We start from the raw sequence: 15,183 nt of genomic DNA, 5'->3' as shown, positions 1-15,183 counted from the left end.
GGAATAAAACCACCAAGTGCTTCTCTATTTGAGCATGAATAAAATTTGTGCTGCTCCTGCCCTGAAAGCCAAGCAGTCAGGCCAAGGTAAAGCTGTGCTAGCATAAACACAGCTCAGTGAAAATACAGTCATGTTCTTGAAATTACTTGAATTTAAAGTAGTTTAACTGTTAAAGCAGTTCCCTCCCTTTAAGCGGTGCTCGGTAAAGCCCTGTGCCCTGTATCTGCCTACTATGCTGCTACTATCCTCAGAGCCACAAGACTCCATTTATTGAGTGCCTCAGGTGCTGGGTAAGGCCCCTTTTTGCTGCCTGCTTCCCACATTCTGGTTTGCTTAATACTTACAGTGGCTCACTGAGGTAAGGTAATTATTAATCCTCCTTTTACTGGGGTTGTCCAGGATTAGTTTTCCAAGTACTTAGAACATTAGGCCAAGTCCTGGGCCCTTCCTGGTCCTAGTCCTAATACCTTATGTTGCTCCTCAGCCTAGGCAGGTAGACCATGCCCTTTGCAGAAATCCCTGTCCTCTTTGTAACCTCTCCCAGGCTGCTGTCCCCCTTGACCAGTTGCCATGTGGTTTTCTGTTACATAGAAGAAGCATGAGGAAGATGGTGGCACCACAGACACAGCCACCATCCTGTCCAACCAGCACGAGAAGGACAGCGGGGTGGGCCGCACTGACGAAAGCACCCGCAACGACGAGAGCTCGGAGCAGGAGAACAACGGTGACGAGCCCACAGCATCCTCCAACCCGCTGGCAGGGCAGAGGAAGCTGACGTGCAGCCAGGACACCCTGGGCAGCGGCGACCTGCCCTTCAGCAACGAGTCCTTCATCTCTGCTGACTGCACCGACGCAGACTACCTGGGCATCCCCATGGATGAGTGCGAGCGCTTCCGGGAGCTCCTGGAGCTCAAGTGCCAGGTGAAGAGTGCCAGTCCTTACAGCCTGTACTACCCCAGCAGCGCCCTGGATGTGAGCAAGAGTGACCCCAACAGCGTGGATAAGGAGCTGGAGCTGCTCAACGAGGAGCTGCGCAACATTGAGCTGGAGTGCTTGAGCATCGTGCGGGCCCACAAGATGCAGCAGCTCAAGGAGCAGTACCGGGAGTCCTGGATGCTGCACAACAGCGGCTTCCGGAACTACAATACCAGCATCGACGTCCGCAGGCACGAGCTCTCGGACATCACTGAGTTGCCTGAGAAATCTGACAAGGATAGCTCCAGTGCCTACAATACAGGGGAGAGCTGCCGGAGCACCCCCCTCACCTTGGAAATCTCTCCTGACAACTCCTTGAGGAGGGTCACTGAGGGCGTGAGCTCTCAGGGCAGCGAGGGGGCCTTGGGCCCCCCAGAAGCTTACGGTGCATCCTCAAGGCATCTGCTTTCCATCACGGAGGATCCTGAAGTGGCCACCCCCACCTATAGCCCTTCTCTGAAAGAGCTTGACCTCGGCCCCTCCCTCGAGGGCAAGGAGAAGAAACCCAGCGATGGGAGCGGGAGTCCTACCCCAAGTCAGAAGCTGGGCAGCTCCTACCTCTCCCCCTACCCCCACTCTCCCTACAAGCATGCCCACATCCCGGCCCATGCCCAGCACTACCAGAGCTACATGCAGCTGATCCAGCAGAAGTCGGCGGTGGAGTACGCACAGAGCCAGATGAGCCTGGTGAGCATGTGCAAGGACCTGACCGCGGCCAACCAGGCAGAGCCGAGAATGGAGTGGAAGGTGAAGATCCGGAGCGACGGCACGCGCTACATCACCAAGCGGCCCGTGAGGGACCGGCTGCTGCGGGAGCGCGCCCTCAAGATCCGGGAGGAGCGGAGCGGCATGACCACGGACGACGACGCCATCAGTGAGATGAAGATGGGGCGGTACTGGAGCAAGGAAGAGCGCAAGCAGCACCTGGTGCGGGCCAAGGAGCAGCGGCGGAGGCGCGAGTTCATGATGCAGAGCAGGCTGGATTGCCTGAAAGAGCAGCAAGGGGCCGATGACAGGCGGGAGGTGAACATCATCGAACTCAGCCACAAAAAGATGATGAAGAGGAGGAATAAAAAGATCTTTGATAATTGGATGACCATCCAAGAACTCCTAACCCACGGCACCAAATCGCCAGATGGCACTAGAGTATACAATTCCTTCTTATCAGTGACGACTGTGTGATTTTTCACTTTGGCATTTTGTACATAAAAAGAACACTACCATTGGGGTAGAAATTCCTGCCTCGTTCAATGCGGCAAGTTTTTGTATATAAGATATATACGGTCCTCCTGTTTATAGTCAATGTTTGCAAACTCTGCAACTCTGGGTGTCACAGCTCTATTTCAACTGGAGAAAAACCACCCTTACTATCTATCTTGGAAGGCAATATTAACAGATAGCTTTTTTTTTTTTCCAAATAGCAATTGTACTTTTTACTGTTATCTTTTACATAAATTTCAAAAGAAAAAAATCTTTTACCAAGCATACTTTCACAAGTTGTTTAAACTATATTCATATGAAAAAGTTAAAGATGCTTTTTTTCTGTCTAAAACACAAATACAACTGCCAATATGTATTTTTAATGGAATCCTATTTTATACTGTTGCTTTACTGAGTGTATTTCATACGCATGACTGTTGGTATATTATTTAGGTCAGGGTTTCAAATCAAAACCACCAAACTCTGGTTAATGATTTAATACACATAACCAGACTAGCAGTGTTTAGAATTGGGATATATATTAAAGCATTTTTCTGGTTAAGGCTCCCAAGAGAGTGTAAAGGTTCTACAGAAAGCAGAATATCGTACAGCTTTACAGAAGGTTAAAGCATGTTTGCAAAATATTGCAGCCCAGCCTGTTGGAAGAATTTGCATGTACAGGAAAGTTGTCGATGGAGACGGTGTGTGGAATTTTAAGTGCGAATTGTAGTAAACCCTTTGCTTTGTAGACTTGAAGGTACGGACTTTTACAAGTGAGCTCACAGAATCATGATTAGTTAAGAACATTAAGTAAGATGAAGTTAAAATAAATTATTTTCTATTTGATATGTTTTGAAGTGATTCCTCATTTTGCAGTGGTGCCTATAAAAATAAAAGCCTTTTGCAATGTTTATTTTTTCCTTGGTTGTATTACCTGCTGCCTTGGAAGGACTTGAGTCGTTCAGACCACCTGACATCTTCATTCTGCCTGGAACCTGATGTCATATGTAAAACCTGGGAAGAATAAGGAATCCAAGTCATTTCATAAGCTGCACTGTGACTGCCGGTCTTGCAGAAAGCCTCACCCTGGCCCCACACCTTACAAACCAGATAGCTATGAGCAAGTTTATCAATCGGGGTCATGTTTACAATGGAATCTCTCTGGTTTATTGCAGCCTTTACTGCCTGCCAGTAATTACTAATAACTGTGAGTGAGGAGGCCCAACTTTCTAAGATGCATATCTGTGACTAAGGCAGTATTTTCAAAGACTAGCAGGGTTCACCATGGTGGGTGGGCTTCAAACAGATATCTTTCAGACAACCACCCCCAAGACCCTAAATAATGAATTTGCTACAAATTAGCCCCTGATAATAGTGTTTAAACCAATTGCTCCTGTATTAACTACTGAAAAAGTACAAACAAAAAATACGATTAGTAAAGATGTCATTTTCATTTGCTACGATGCCAGACATCTGGTTTATTCACTGTTCTTGCCAGAGATTTTCATGGACATGACCAGGTGTTTTGGCATCTCAGCTAGAGTTCTCCCACAGACCTTATTCCAACCAAAAACCTCCTTTGGGGCCAGAGCCTCAAAACTAATTAGTAGTCACTCTTGGAATAAAACAACTTAATGAAAATGAGACACTGAACTACTTAGTCTTCACTATTAAGATGTGTGTTCATTACCTCTTCCAGAACCAGGGATTGCTAAAATAATTACATCTGCTACATTATCCTAATAAACCCTCCAAAATGAAGATTTTGCAAAAGGTGGACTGTTAGGGCCATGGTTTTCCAATACTAGGCAAGTTCCACTTCTAACAGAATCAGATCCTCGGCTCCCAGGAGAAACTCCACATCTCCAGCACCCTGACCACACACCCTGCCTTCTTCCTAGGTAATATTTCACAGACAGCAAACACTGCTCAGATGAATTATAAATTGCTGCAAGGCATACATAAGCATATGAATTCCTGTGGGGAAAAAGCTTTCCTTCCCTTGCACCAGACAGGCACATGTGGCTTCAGGAACAAAGAGCCATAACCTAAACAGTCAAGCTTTGTCAGAATCAACCAGGAGGTTTCCTGTGCAGGACGCTACATGTGTCCCCAGGTGGAGGCCAGCCTTTGCCACTTACAAAAGAGAAAAGGGAAAACAAAAATATACATTCAAATCCAGTTCCAGAGCCTTCTATGCCAACTTATTGCAGTCACCTCATCATTTAGACATACTTGGCTATGACTTGCAACATAATATGAGGTTTCCCAAATCTGCTTTACTAAATCAACGCCTATAGGGAATTGGAAGTGACCCTAGAAATCATCACTTTCCCAGTGAGCCAGAGACTCAAGGAGGCAAGAAAACAGCTCATTAAAAACCACACTGAGATGAGAATTAGGAACCCAACACCTTGTCCCACAATTCTTGTACCACATACTGAGGAGAGAGAACTCTCCAGTGCACAGTTAACTTAGGTGCATTCAACTGCACCCTCAACCACAAAGTAAAAGCATTTCACCAGCGGATGGATGCCTTGGACTGAGCATACGCCAGGAGACACAAATCCTCCATTTCTTCAATGAAGCTGAGCTCCCAAGTGCCTCATGATGTAAGAATTTCTGATCCAGGGGTCTAGTTACGGGATTTTCCCAGGTAATGATGGCAAGAGAATTTACAGCCACTCTACTATCTGCTATGAAAGCCCGAGTCCCCTAAGAACAGAAAGTCCACTGCAACCAATGGGCCTGTCTACCACCCCTGGTCCCATATAAGAATCTGATGGAAGTTACAGATTCTCTCCACAGAAAAATGTCCACACAGTAACACATAAATACATTGCAGGGCTTTACATGTCCTCAAAGACCATTTGTAGCTTCCCTCTAAAAGTACATGAACCCTATTTTAGACCACCTGAATTTGATAGCTCGGGATTTATTTTTCTAACTCTTTTCTCATTTGCTTCTTATAGCACTATTTGATTTGAATGTCTTCTTTTAATATCAAGAAATACATTTTTTCTTATTAGAACCATATTCTTGGAGGCAGCTAAAATTCAACAGACCACTAGCACCTATACTTTTCTAGGCATTGGGCAAATGGTTGTTTTTCTCAAAGCTACGTAAATTTGGGAGCTATGAATGCAGATTCCTGAATCGCCAAAGCAACTAGTCCACCACCTCCACATTATGGCAGCTGGATGACTGAAGTTTAAACTGTTTCTTAAATACAAAGGGAAAGAGGTGAGAATTTCTTGATCATCTAGAAGCATACTGTCCAATTCAGTGGCCACTTGCCATATGTGACTATTAAACGCTTAAAATATGAATAGTCCAAATGGACATTTACTATGAATATAAAAGACATGCTGGCTTTCAAAGACTTAGTAGTTTTTTAGATATAAAATACCTCAATTTTATGCATGTTGAAATAATACTTTGCATATGTTGAGTTAAAAGAACAGATACAATTAATTTTACCTTTTTTATTTTGAATGTGGCTACTAAAAAATTTCACATTGCATATGTGGCTCGCATTATATCTCTATTGGACAGCACTGATACGGACACTATCAGGTATTTATGTGCTGAACACTCCATCATCTCAATACATCCTGGAGGTAGTTCTGTAGGGCAAATGGTATTATCAACATTTTAGCCTCAGATTAAGAATCTTGCCCGGATGAGTACAAAGATGCAATTTGAATTCACATCTGCCTGATGCCAAACCCTTTAGCTCACACCACTATCACCACTATGCCTCCATCTATTTCTCAAGAAGTATTTCAAAGTATGTTCAAGTTCTGTTAATATGTAGAACATGGTCATGATTACAGTAAAAAAAAATTGCTTCAGTGTGAGAGGCACGTCACTCAGCTCCCTCTGAGCTCTACAATGAAGAATATTCTAACTCTTCTGGCAAGCACACATGACAACACAAAAATATAGGAATTGTGCACACAAAGTAAGCTTTTCATCTTTTAATGAGAACAAGAGAGAATCACAAATACCAAGAATCACAAATATGATGATGTAGGATTACTCATCGCTTAGAGAATACTAGTTGGAGAACTATTTAGGATTATAAATTGAAGGATGAAAATTAACCAAATAATTATCTACCCATAGCCTTCAGAAGTAGGTTACAGGTTACTGGTTAGAAAATTTTCCCAAAACCAAACAAGCAAATACAGTTCTGCCATAAGCATGTGCAAGTCCCACTTGTACTTCTGTTTCCCAGTTGTTTTCAGCATTTTAGGATTTCTGTGGAACTGATTAAAAAGAAATCACTAAAACCAAGATAAGATGCAAGAATTCCCATGGCAAATGCTGCAGTCTTCCATTTTCATTAAATGTGAGTTCCCTAAGGCAGTTAAAAAACAAAGTGTAGTTCTTTGGGTTTCATTCGGATGGGTTGTTCTGCTCAAACGATCCAGTTTTCTTTAGCTTCCAGTTGCAACTAATCCTGAAAGGGCACAGCCCACGGAGGCATGTGATTTGTCTGTAACATGCTTTTGCTTTTCAAAGGCAGAGTGCTGACCTCGGTGCACTCGGCATCTTTTTAAAATGAAAAATGGGGAATTAATGACCCTTACTTTAATGGGTCTATTCCAGAGTTAAACTTGCTTAGCCAATTTAAGTGAGTCTTGCCAAAATCCTCAAAAGCCAAATGAAACTCCCTAAACCCCATTGCAGTCTCTCAAAATTATATTAGGATTAAATCAAATTGTGCATTCAGTCTTCCTCCTTAGTTACCACCCCAAAACCTTATTGGTTTCATTTAGCAGTTGCAACTCTGAGATATCATGACCAGCTTTGTGCTCTAGGACGCTATGTCAGAAGCCAGCATGGACTTGGGTCAGCCAGTATTTATTATGTGGACACTCTGCTTAGGGCAATGTGAGTTCTTGTGGAGCTTATAGTCGAGTGGAAAAGAAAATATTTCATGCATGTTGAAATAATACTTTGCATATGTTGAGTTAAACAGCAGATACAATTAATAATCAGAAACTGTGAACAATTTGGGGGTAGGGGGCTTATATAGAAGGATGTTCAGGGAGGGTTTCCTCCCAGAAAGTTATGGTTGAACAAAGACGGTGGTTATGTTCCAGGTGGAGGAAGCAGCATATGCAAAGGTCCTGAGGTGGGAAACATAACTTATTTGAAAAATTAAAAAAAAAAAAAGGCCAGTGGCTTGAGATCAGAAAGCAAGGGAGGAGAGAATGGCATGTATAATATTAGAAAGGTAGGAAGGAGCCAAAATGTCCACTTGGCCTTAAACACTCCTTCAGTATGGCCAATGGCCAACATTCATTGAGTACCTAATATGTACCAGATACCATACTAACTGACGTACATGTTGATTTGCTCAACCCTAAATAGCCCTATGAGGTGGGCAGGCTTATCCTTCTGCAAAAGGAAACAAGGTTAGAGAAGCAACTTGCTGAAAGTGAAACAGCTGATACATGGCTAAAGTGCAAAAGTACTCTGGCATTTCTGACCCATGAAATCACAGTGGTGAAGAATAATGCTTCCATGACGGGCCTCATGGATTTTCACCCTGGGAGATGCGCGTACATTTTATCAGATACGTAATGTCTGAATAGCCTATCCTTACCATTGTGTGCCCAGCCTTTTTCCTGCTCAGGTATAAAGCAGTTTATCATCATGTTGCTTCCCATTTCTATGCCACTGTGGGTGACCAACAGGCTTAGTCAACTCATTTCTGCAAAGTCAGTCAAGTGGACCACTGGAGAGAGCACATTCCCCATTTGGGACTCCACTTTCCCCTCATCCACAGACCAGGGGCTTCATATGACAGGGTTTCCTCTTTCCTTCCTTAGCAGCTAAAGCCTTTTCTACCAGTTCTTATGACATCTCCCACCCCTCCACCAGAGTACCGGATCTGAGGAGACCGGACCCATTGAATGTCTAATGAAGAAGGTAATTTAAGTAGGTTTGGGGCCACATAGCATCTAGGATTACCCTCTCCCCAGAAAAACCTCTCCAGAATTATGCCCTGCTGTGTAAACTCATGTGGGTGGCTCCATATCCAAAGGCAACTTTCCAAGCCCTGCTGCCACCCAATCAGATCTTCCTTCCATAAATGATCTCCAAAGGATCAGAAGCAGAGGTTACAAAGTACCAAAGGCACTAAACAGATGCTTCCATAAAAAAGTTTTCCAGTGCCAGTGAACTGGAAGCACAGACAGCACAGAGGGACTAAATAAATGCCTAATTTTCCATTTTCTGAGAGGCATGAGGCTAAACACATAGAGCATGGGTTTTGCAAATGCTTAACAGTTACACAGAACAAACAAACAAACAAACAAAACCTGCCAGTCTGGTTTCAGAGCAGAGTCTTACAGATAATGGGTATTGGGTTTTCGTGGGTAAATGAGTTTCTAAGGACTACCTTCACTATAACTGTGACTTCAGAAGTTGCTGATTTAAACGGGGCCTTAGCAACAACATTTATGAGACTTTGTCACCTTTAGAGCATGATTCTTATGATTCCAAGTCACCAGTATTTTCAATGGTATTTTTTGGGGGAGGCCCTTTTTTTTTTTTTTTTAACTGATTTTCATATATACTTGTGAATCCTCTGGCTCTTTCTGACCCAGCCATTTTACAGGAGTGAGACCTGTTTCTATTTTCCTACTGAGGTCAATTCTTTAACATCTACCCAAGGTATCATGATCTTCTTTTCCCTGTGAACAAGTGCAATTTGTAAACCAGGCTTGGAGATTATTCCTTCTTCCAAAACACATAGACATTTGTACATATTTTTACATTTAGGAACGAGACCAAATATTGAATGGATTTTTAAAAACCTTCAATAGCTCAATGAGTAAATGAATAGTGAAGCCCTCAAAGTCTGATATGTCCACTTCTAAACTCAATTAGTACATTCATAGACTAGCCACAGGCCAAACTAGGGCACACGCCTCTCCAACTAATACTTTGGGAGATGTCTGCAGTGGGAGCACCAATGAAATGTGACAGTAATTCACATTACAGCAAGATACTTCATTTTTATTTATTTTTGACCCAGAGACTCCTTTAAGGCTCCAGGGAAACCCACAGACACTCTCTTCAACACAATTAATTGATGCACAAAATCTTACCTATAATTCAGAGGATTTGTAAAATCAAAGTCCTATCTTAAGCTAAGATGTGGTAAATGTTGGCTTAACCTCCCAGTTCAAAAAACTCTCACGTCTTCTGATTCTCAAACCAAATTCCTTTTGGCTTCTTGGAGCTATAGATTGTTCTGAGCATTGTGGAGAGCTATGGACACTCTCAACCAAAAAATGAACTTATGTGTCACATTCACCTTGCAATTACAGGGGATTCATGGATTTCACAGCAGCCCTCCCACAAGCCAGCATGGTTCTGATGAGGAAGAATGGATCCAAGGCAAAATGAGGCTGGTGCTGCTCGACCTGCACTGAGAGTGTCTTTATTAATTTTGCTGTCCAGGAAATACATTATACCCATGGCTCCTGGGTTTGGAGACTGCTCAGGGCATGGACCATGTTTCACCTGGTATCTCTTGAAAGAATTATCAATTACAAATGGTGCCAAATAATACCAAAGTGCTTTTTAGGAAATTCCTTCAGATTCCCTGGTGACAGCTATAAAGACAGCAAGAATACATATTCTTATCTAGTACACATGGATCATTCCCCAGGATAGACCATAGGTTAGGTCACAAAACAAGTCTCAATAAATTCAAAAATATTGAAATCATATAGTATCTTCTCTGACCACAGTGGAATGCAGCTACAAATCAACAATGAAGAAATGGAAAATTCACAAATATGTGGAAATTAAACAATGCACTTTTAAACCTCCTGTCAAAGAAGAAATCATAAGTGAAATTAAGAAATATCTTGAGGCAAATGAAAATAAAAACATAACAAATCTTATGAGATGCAGCAAAGGCGGTGCTGAGAGGGAAATGTATAGCTCTAAATGCTTATATTAAAAAGAAGAAATATCTCAAATCAGAAACCTTATCTCAAAACTAGAGGATCTACAAAAAGAACAAACAAAATCTAAAGTGAGCAGAAACAAGGAAATAACAAAGATTACAGTGGAGATAAATAGAGAAGGAAAAAACAATAGAGAGGACCAACAAAACCAAAAGATGATTCTTTAAAAATAACAATAATAACTGACAAACCTTTAGCAAGAATGACAAAGACAAAAAGAGAGGGGACACAAATAACTAAAATCAGAACTCGAAACAGGAACATTACCACTGACCCCACAAAACCAAAAGGAATATAAGGAGATGCTATGAACAAATGTATGCCAACCAATTGGGTAATCTAGATGAAATGGAGAACTTCCTAGAAACACACAAACTGCCTACACTGACTCAAAAAGAAATAGAAGATACCAACAAACCAGTAACTAGTAAAGAGATTGAATCAGTAATCAAAAAACCTCCAAACAAAGAAAATCCCACTGCCATATGGCTTCACAAGAGAATTTTACCAACTATTCCAAGAAGAATTAGTACCTATCCTGCTCACTCTTCCAAAAAAATTGAAGCAGAGATAACACTTCCTAACTTATTCTATGAGGCCAACATCACCCTCATAACCCATCCAGATGAAGATACCACAAGAAAAGAAAACTAGATACCCATATCCTTTATGACTATAGAAGCAAAATTGCCCCCCCCCAATCATAGCCAACCGAATCCCAACAGCATTATCAAGAGAACTATATGTATCATGATCAAGTGAGATTCATCCCAAGTATGCAAGGGTGGTTCAACAAAAGAAAGTCAATTAATGTAATACACAACAGCAACATAACAAAGGAAAAAACCCACATGTTCATCTCGATGCAGAAAAGACATTTGACAACATCCAGCATCGCATTTTAATAAAAACACTAAGAAAACTAGGAACAGAGGGAAACTTCCTCAACAAGACAAAGGGTATCTGTGAAAAAAACTACAGCTAACATCATCATCAACGCTAAGAGACTGACAGTTTTCCCTCTAAGATAAAGAACAAGACAAGGAGGTGAACTGTCACCTCCGCTATTCAACATTGTGCTGGGAGTTCCAGCTACAGCAATTAGGCAAGAGAAAAACATGAAAGAAATCCAATTAGAAAGGAAGAAGTAAAACTTTCCCTATACACAGATGACATGCTCCTATGATACAAAAAAATTCTGAAAAATTCACATTGCTACTGAAACTAATTAATGAATTCAGCAAAGTGGTGGCGTACAGGATTAATATGAAATATCAGTAGTATTTCTATTTACTGATGATGAACACGCTGAAAAAGAAATCAAGAAAAAATTCCATTTATAATGACAAGTAAAATAATGAAGTATCTAGGCATAAATCTAACTAAGGATGTAAAGGACTTGTACACAGAAAACTATATGACATTGCTAAAAGAAATCAAAGAAGACCTAAATCAGTGGAAAGACATATGTTCCTGGCTTGGAAGACTAAATCTTGTTAAGATATCAGCTCTATCTAAAATGATTTACAGATTTGACACAATTGCAATCAAAATTCCAAGAGCCTTCTTTGCTGAAATGGAAAAGCCACTCATCCAATTTATATGGCAGGGTAATGGGCCCTGAATAACCAAAGCCATCTTGAATAAGAACAAAGTTGGAGGACTCATACCACTTCCTATCTTAAAACTTATTACAAAGCCACAGTAATCAAAACAGCATGCAACAGGCATAAGGACAGACATATAGACCAAGGGACTCAAATTGAGAGCTCAGAAATCAACCCTCATATTTATGGGCAACTGATTTTTGACAAGGGTGACAGGTCCACTCAGTGGGGAATGAACAGTCTCTTCAAAAAACAGTGCTGGGAAAACTGGATGTACATGTGCAAAATAATGAATGTGGACCGCTACCCCACACTATATACAAAACTCAACTCAAAATGGCTGATAGACCTAAATATAAGAACCACAACTATGACACTTCTAGAAGAAAATGTAGGGGAGAATCTTCAGGACCCTGTGTCAGGCAATGGTTTCTTTACACCCAAAGCACAAGTGATAAAAGAAAAAAAAGATAAATGGGGCCCATCAAATTAAAAACTTTTGTGCAAAGGACTTTATTATGAAAGCAAAAAGACAACATACTCAATGGGAGAAAATATTTGGAAACTACATATCCAATAAGGGTTTAATATCTGGATATATAAAGAAATCCTGAAACTCAACAATTAAAAGACAAACAATCCATTTTAAAAATGGGCTAAAAACTTGAATAGACATTTCTTCAAAGAAGATATCCAAATGGCCAACAAGCCCATCAAGACATATTCAACATCACTAGCTATTAGGGAAATGCCAATCAAAATAACAATGAGATACCACTTCACCCCCACTGGAATGGTCATTAATTAAGAAAATGGAAAATAAAAGTGTTTGAGAGGATGTGGAAAAATAGGAACACTGATTCATTGCTGGTGGGATGTAAAATAGTGCAGTTATTCTGAAGACAGTTTGGCAGCTCCTCAGAAAGTTAAGTGTAGATTACCATAAGACCCTGAAATCCCACTTCTAGAATAAACATAGAAAATTTGAAAGCAGGGACTTCAACAAAAATTGGCACACCGATGTTCATGGCGGCATTAATCACAATCGCCAAAAGATGGAAGCAACCCAAGCATACATCAAACAATGAATGGATACATAAAATGTGGTATATGCATACAGTGGAATATTAGCCATAAAAAGGAATGAAGTCCTGATACCTGTGACAACATGGATGAACCTTGAAGCGATCATGTTAAATGAAATAAGCCAGGCACAAAAGGACAAATATTGTATGTATTCACTAATATAATTAGAATAAACAAACTTAGAGTCAGAATCTAGAATATAGGTTACAGAGGATGGGGCTTAGGGAATGGGGAGTTAATGCTTAAATTTTGCAGAGTTTCTACATGGGTTGATTCTAAATTTTTGTAATGGTTGGTAATGATGGTAGCACAACATTGTGTACATAATTAGCAGCATTCAATTACTTATTTGAAGGTGGTTAAAAGGGAAAATTTTAAGGTGTATATATATTACTAGAATAAATGTTTTAAAAATCAAACTATTCAACACGAACAGTGAACCCTATTGAAGTCAATGGACTATAGTTAATAGTATGATTATAAAAACATCATTTCATGAATTATAACAAATATACCACATTAATGTAACGTGTTAATAATAGGGTGGTATATGGAAACCATACATGTGTGATTTTTCTGTAAACCTACAACTCTCTTAAAAAAAAAAAAAAAAATGAAAAGAACACCCCTAGGCATGAGGATACCTCTCAACAAGGGTTTCCGCACTGTCCAAATGATGAGCTCTCTCATAAAAAAAAAATTGCTTAGATGCCTAAGTGCTGCAGGGTCTCTGCCTGCAAAACTCTCCCTCGCAGCCCCCAATCCACATACGTGGATATGTACCATACATGGTTTCCCTGTCTTTCTCTCTTCCTCCCTCTCTCTCATCACTTTCTCACTCAACTGCTTCAGAACCTTACCCTCTTGGAATATACAAAGCATTGTTCATGCTGTAGAGTCTGACTAACATTTACGATCTTCCCTGGGGACGAGAAGCTAGCCTAAGTTCTGTGTGCCCCTCTTGCCAAGACTTATGGAAAACAGAAGTGGCTGACTTAAGAAGGGCACAAACAGAGTGGAAGGGCAAAGAGAGACCCCTACTTGCTACCCGGCTGCCTCCCTGCCTTCACCCTTCCAGGTATTTTTAGAGCACCTACTCTGTGCCAGCACTGTTCTCAGTACAGGGGATACAATGGGAACAAGGACGAGGTACCCCCCACCCCCCATCTTCAAAGAATTCTGGTGGAGGAAGCTGGAAGAGAAATGTGAGAAAACAAAGAAAGAAAAAAATTACAATCATATAAAGCAATAAGCACAGGATGGATTGAAGTATTACCCACTAGACCAGTGGTTCTCAAAGTGGGGTTCGTAGACCAACAGCACATCACCTGGGATCTTGCTAGAGATGCAAATTCTTGCGCCCCACCACAGACCTACTGGGTCAGCCCCTCAGGAGAGGGGTCCCTACAAATCTGATTCACCAGGCATTCCAGATGACTCAGATGCTTGGTAAGATTTGAAAAACACTGCACGTAGGCACAGATTCTTGACAGTTTTTTTCCATCACTGTACTCCCCAGTGCTTATGATAGTTCCTGGACTTGTTGACAGCATAATTTAAGTTGGCTTATCAGAGAAAACCTCTCAAATATTAAACTGAGACCTCAAGTTTGAGAAAGAGCCAACCATGCAAAGAGTCTTCGTAAGAATGTTTCAGACCAACTAAACTAGCAAGTCCTGTGCTATTCAGGAATTCCATCTCTGGCTCATGATCCGGAGTCTTAGTATTGGTTTATCATTTTGCCCTTAAAAACCAGGAACACAAGGGTACATCTCCTCTTAACCAGCTATGTTAAAAAGCCTGCCCTCTCTCTGAGCACAGTTGCCTTTCTTGTTCGGCTGTGCATGTGAAACCACCAGCCAGGGCCATGATGCAGACAAGGCTACACTTACAGAGGTCGGCTTGTTCTCTCATCAGAAGGAACTGCCAGTGACCTCGGACACAGGAGCTCCCGGGTTTCACCCACCGCGCAAGCTGAAGAACCAGGGTAGCGGGCAGTGGCACTGCCTCTCAACAATTATTTCTGCAGCTAGCCCAGTCCTCATCATTCTGAGACAATAAACAAAGACCGCTCCAAGACAAATTCAAAATGGCCTCATAAAGAAAGTGGACAAAGGCAGCAAATGAGAGTAAACAGTGACAAACACAACGGCAGTGATTCAAGCCACCTGGAGCCAGGGCAAGGGGGTTGAGGCCAAGTCACAGCAGATACTCACTACATCGTAAAGACCCAATTCCAGCTGGGGCAACAAAGAGAGCCAGACGGGGGGACACATGGGAGAGGCAGCCTGCCTTCCCCTCTTCATTTACCTTCATCT

At 41.5% G+C, this 15,183-nt stretch overlaps 1 protein-coding gene and 1 long non-coding RNA gene across 4 annotated transcripts in view; one reads left to right on the top strand and one right to left on the bottom strand.

Annotated features, from left to right (window-relative positions):
- PDZRN3 (PDZ domain containing ring finger 3) overlaps positions 1-3,086 on the top strand; it is a 244,172-nt gene extending 241,086 nt beyond the window's left edge. For both annotated transcript variants that reach the window (XM_037800394.1, XM_037800405.1), the window contains one exon: positions 592-3,086. In XM_037800394.1, coding sequence (XP_037656322.1) covers positions 592-2,157 — 1,566 coding nt within the window. In that variant the 3' untranslated portion in view covers positions 2,158-3,086. The remainder of the gene's footprint in view (positions 1-591) is intronic.
- Positions 1-14,887, bottom strand: part of LOC119507264 — a 78,640-nt gene extending 63,753 nt beyond the window's left edge. For both annotated transcript variants that reach the window (XR_005211178.1, XR_005211176.1), the window contains exons 1-2: positions 14,758-14,887; positions 3,110-3,189 (exon numbers count right to left, since the gene is read on the bottom strand). This is a non-coding gene — a long non-coding RNA (uncharacterized LOC119507264). The remainder of the gene's footprint in view (positions 1-3,109; positions 3,190-14,757) is intronic.
- Between the last annotated feature and the right edge of the window lie 296 nt (positions 14,888-15,183).

Source organism: Choloepus didactylus, chromosome 1 (genome assembly GCF_015220235.1).
Source record: "Choloepus didactylus isolate mChoDid1 chromosome 1, mChoDid1.pri, whole genome shotgun sequence".
Lineage (NCBI taxonomy): Eukaryota > Metazoa > Chordata > Mammalia > Pilosa > Megalonychidae > Choloepus > Choloepus didactylus.
This window is presented reverse-complemented; position numbering and strand designations above follow the sequence as displayed.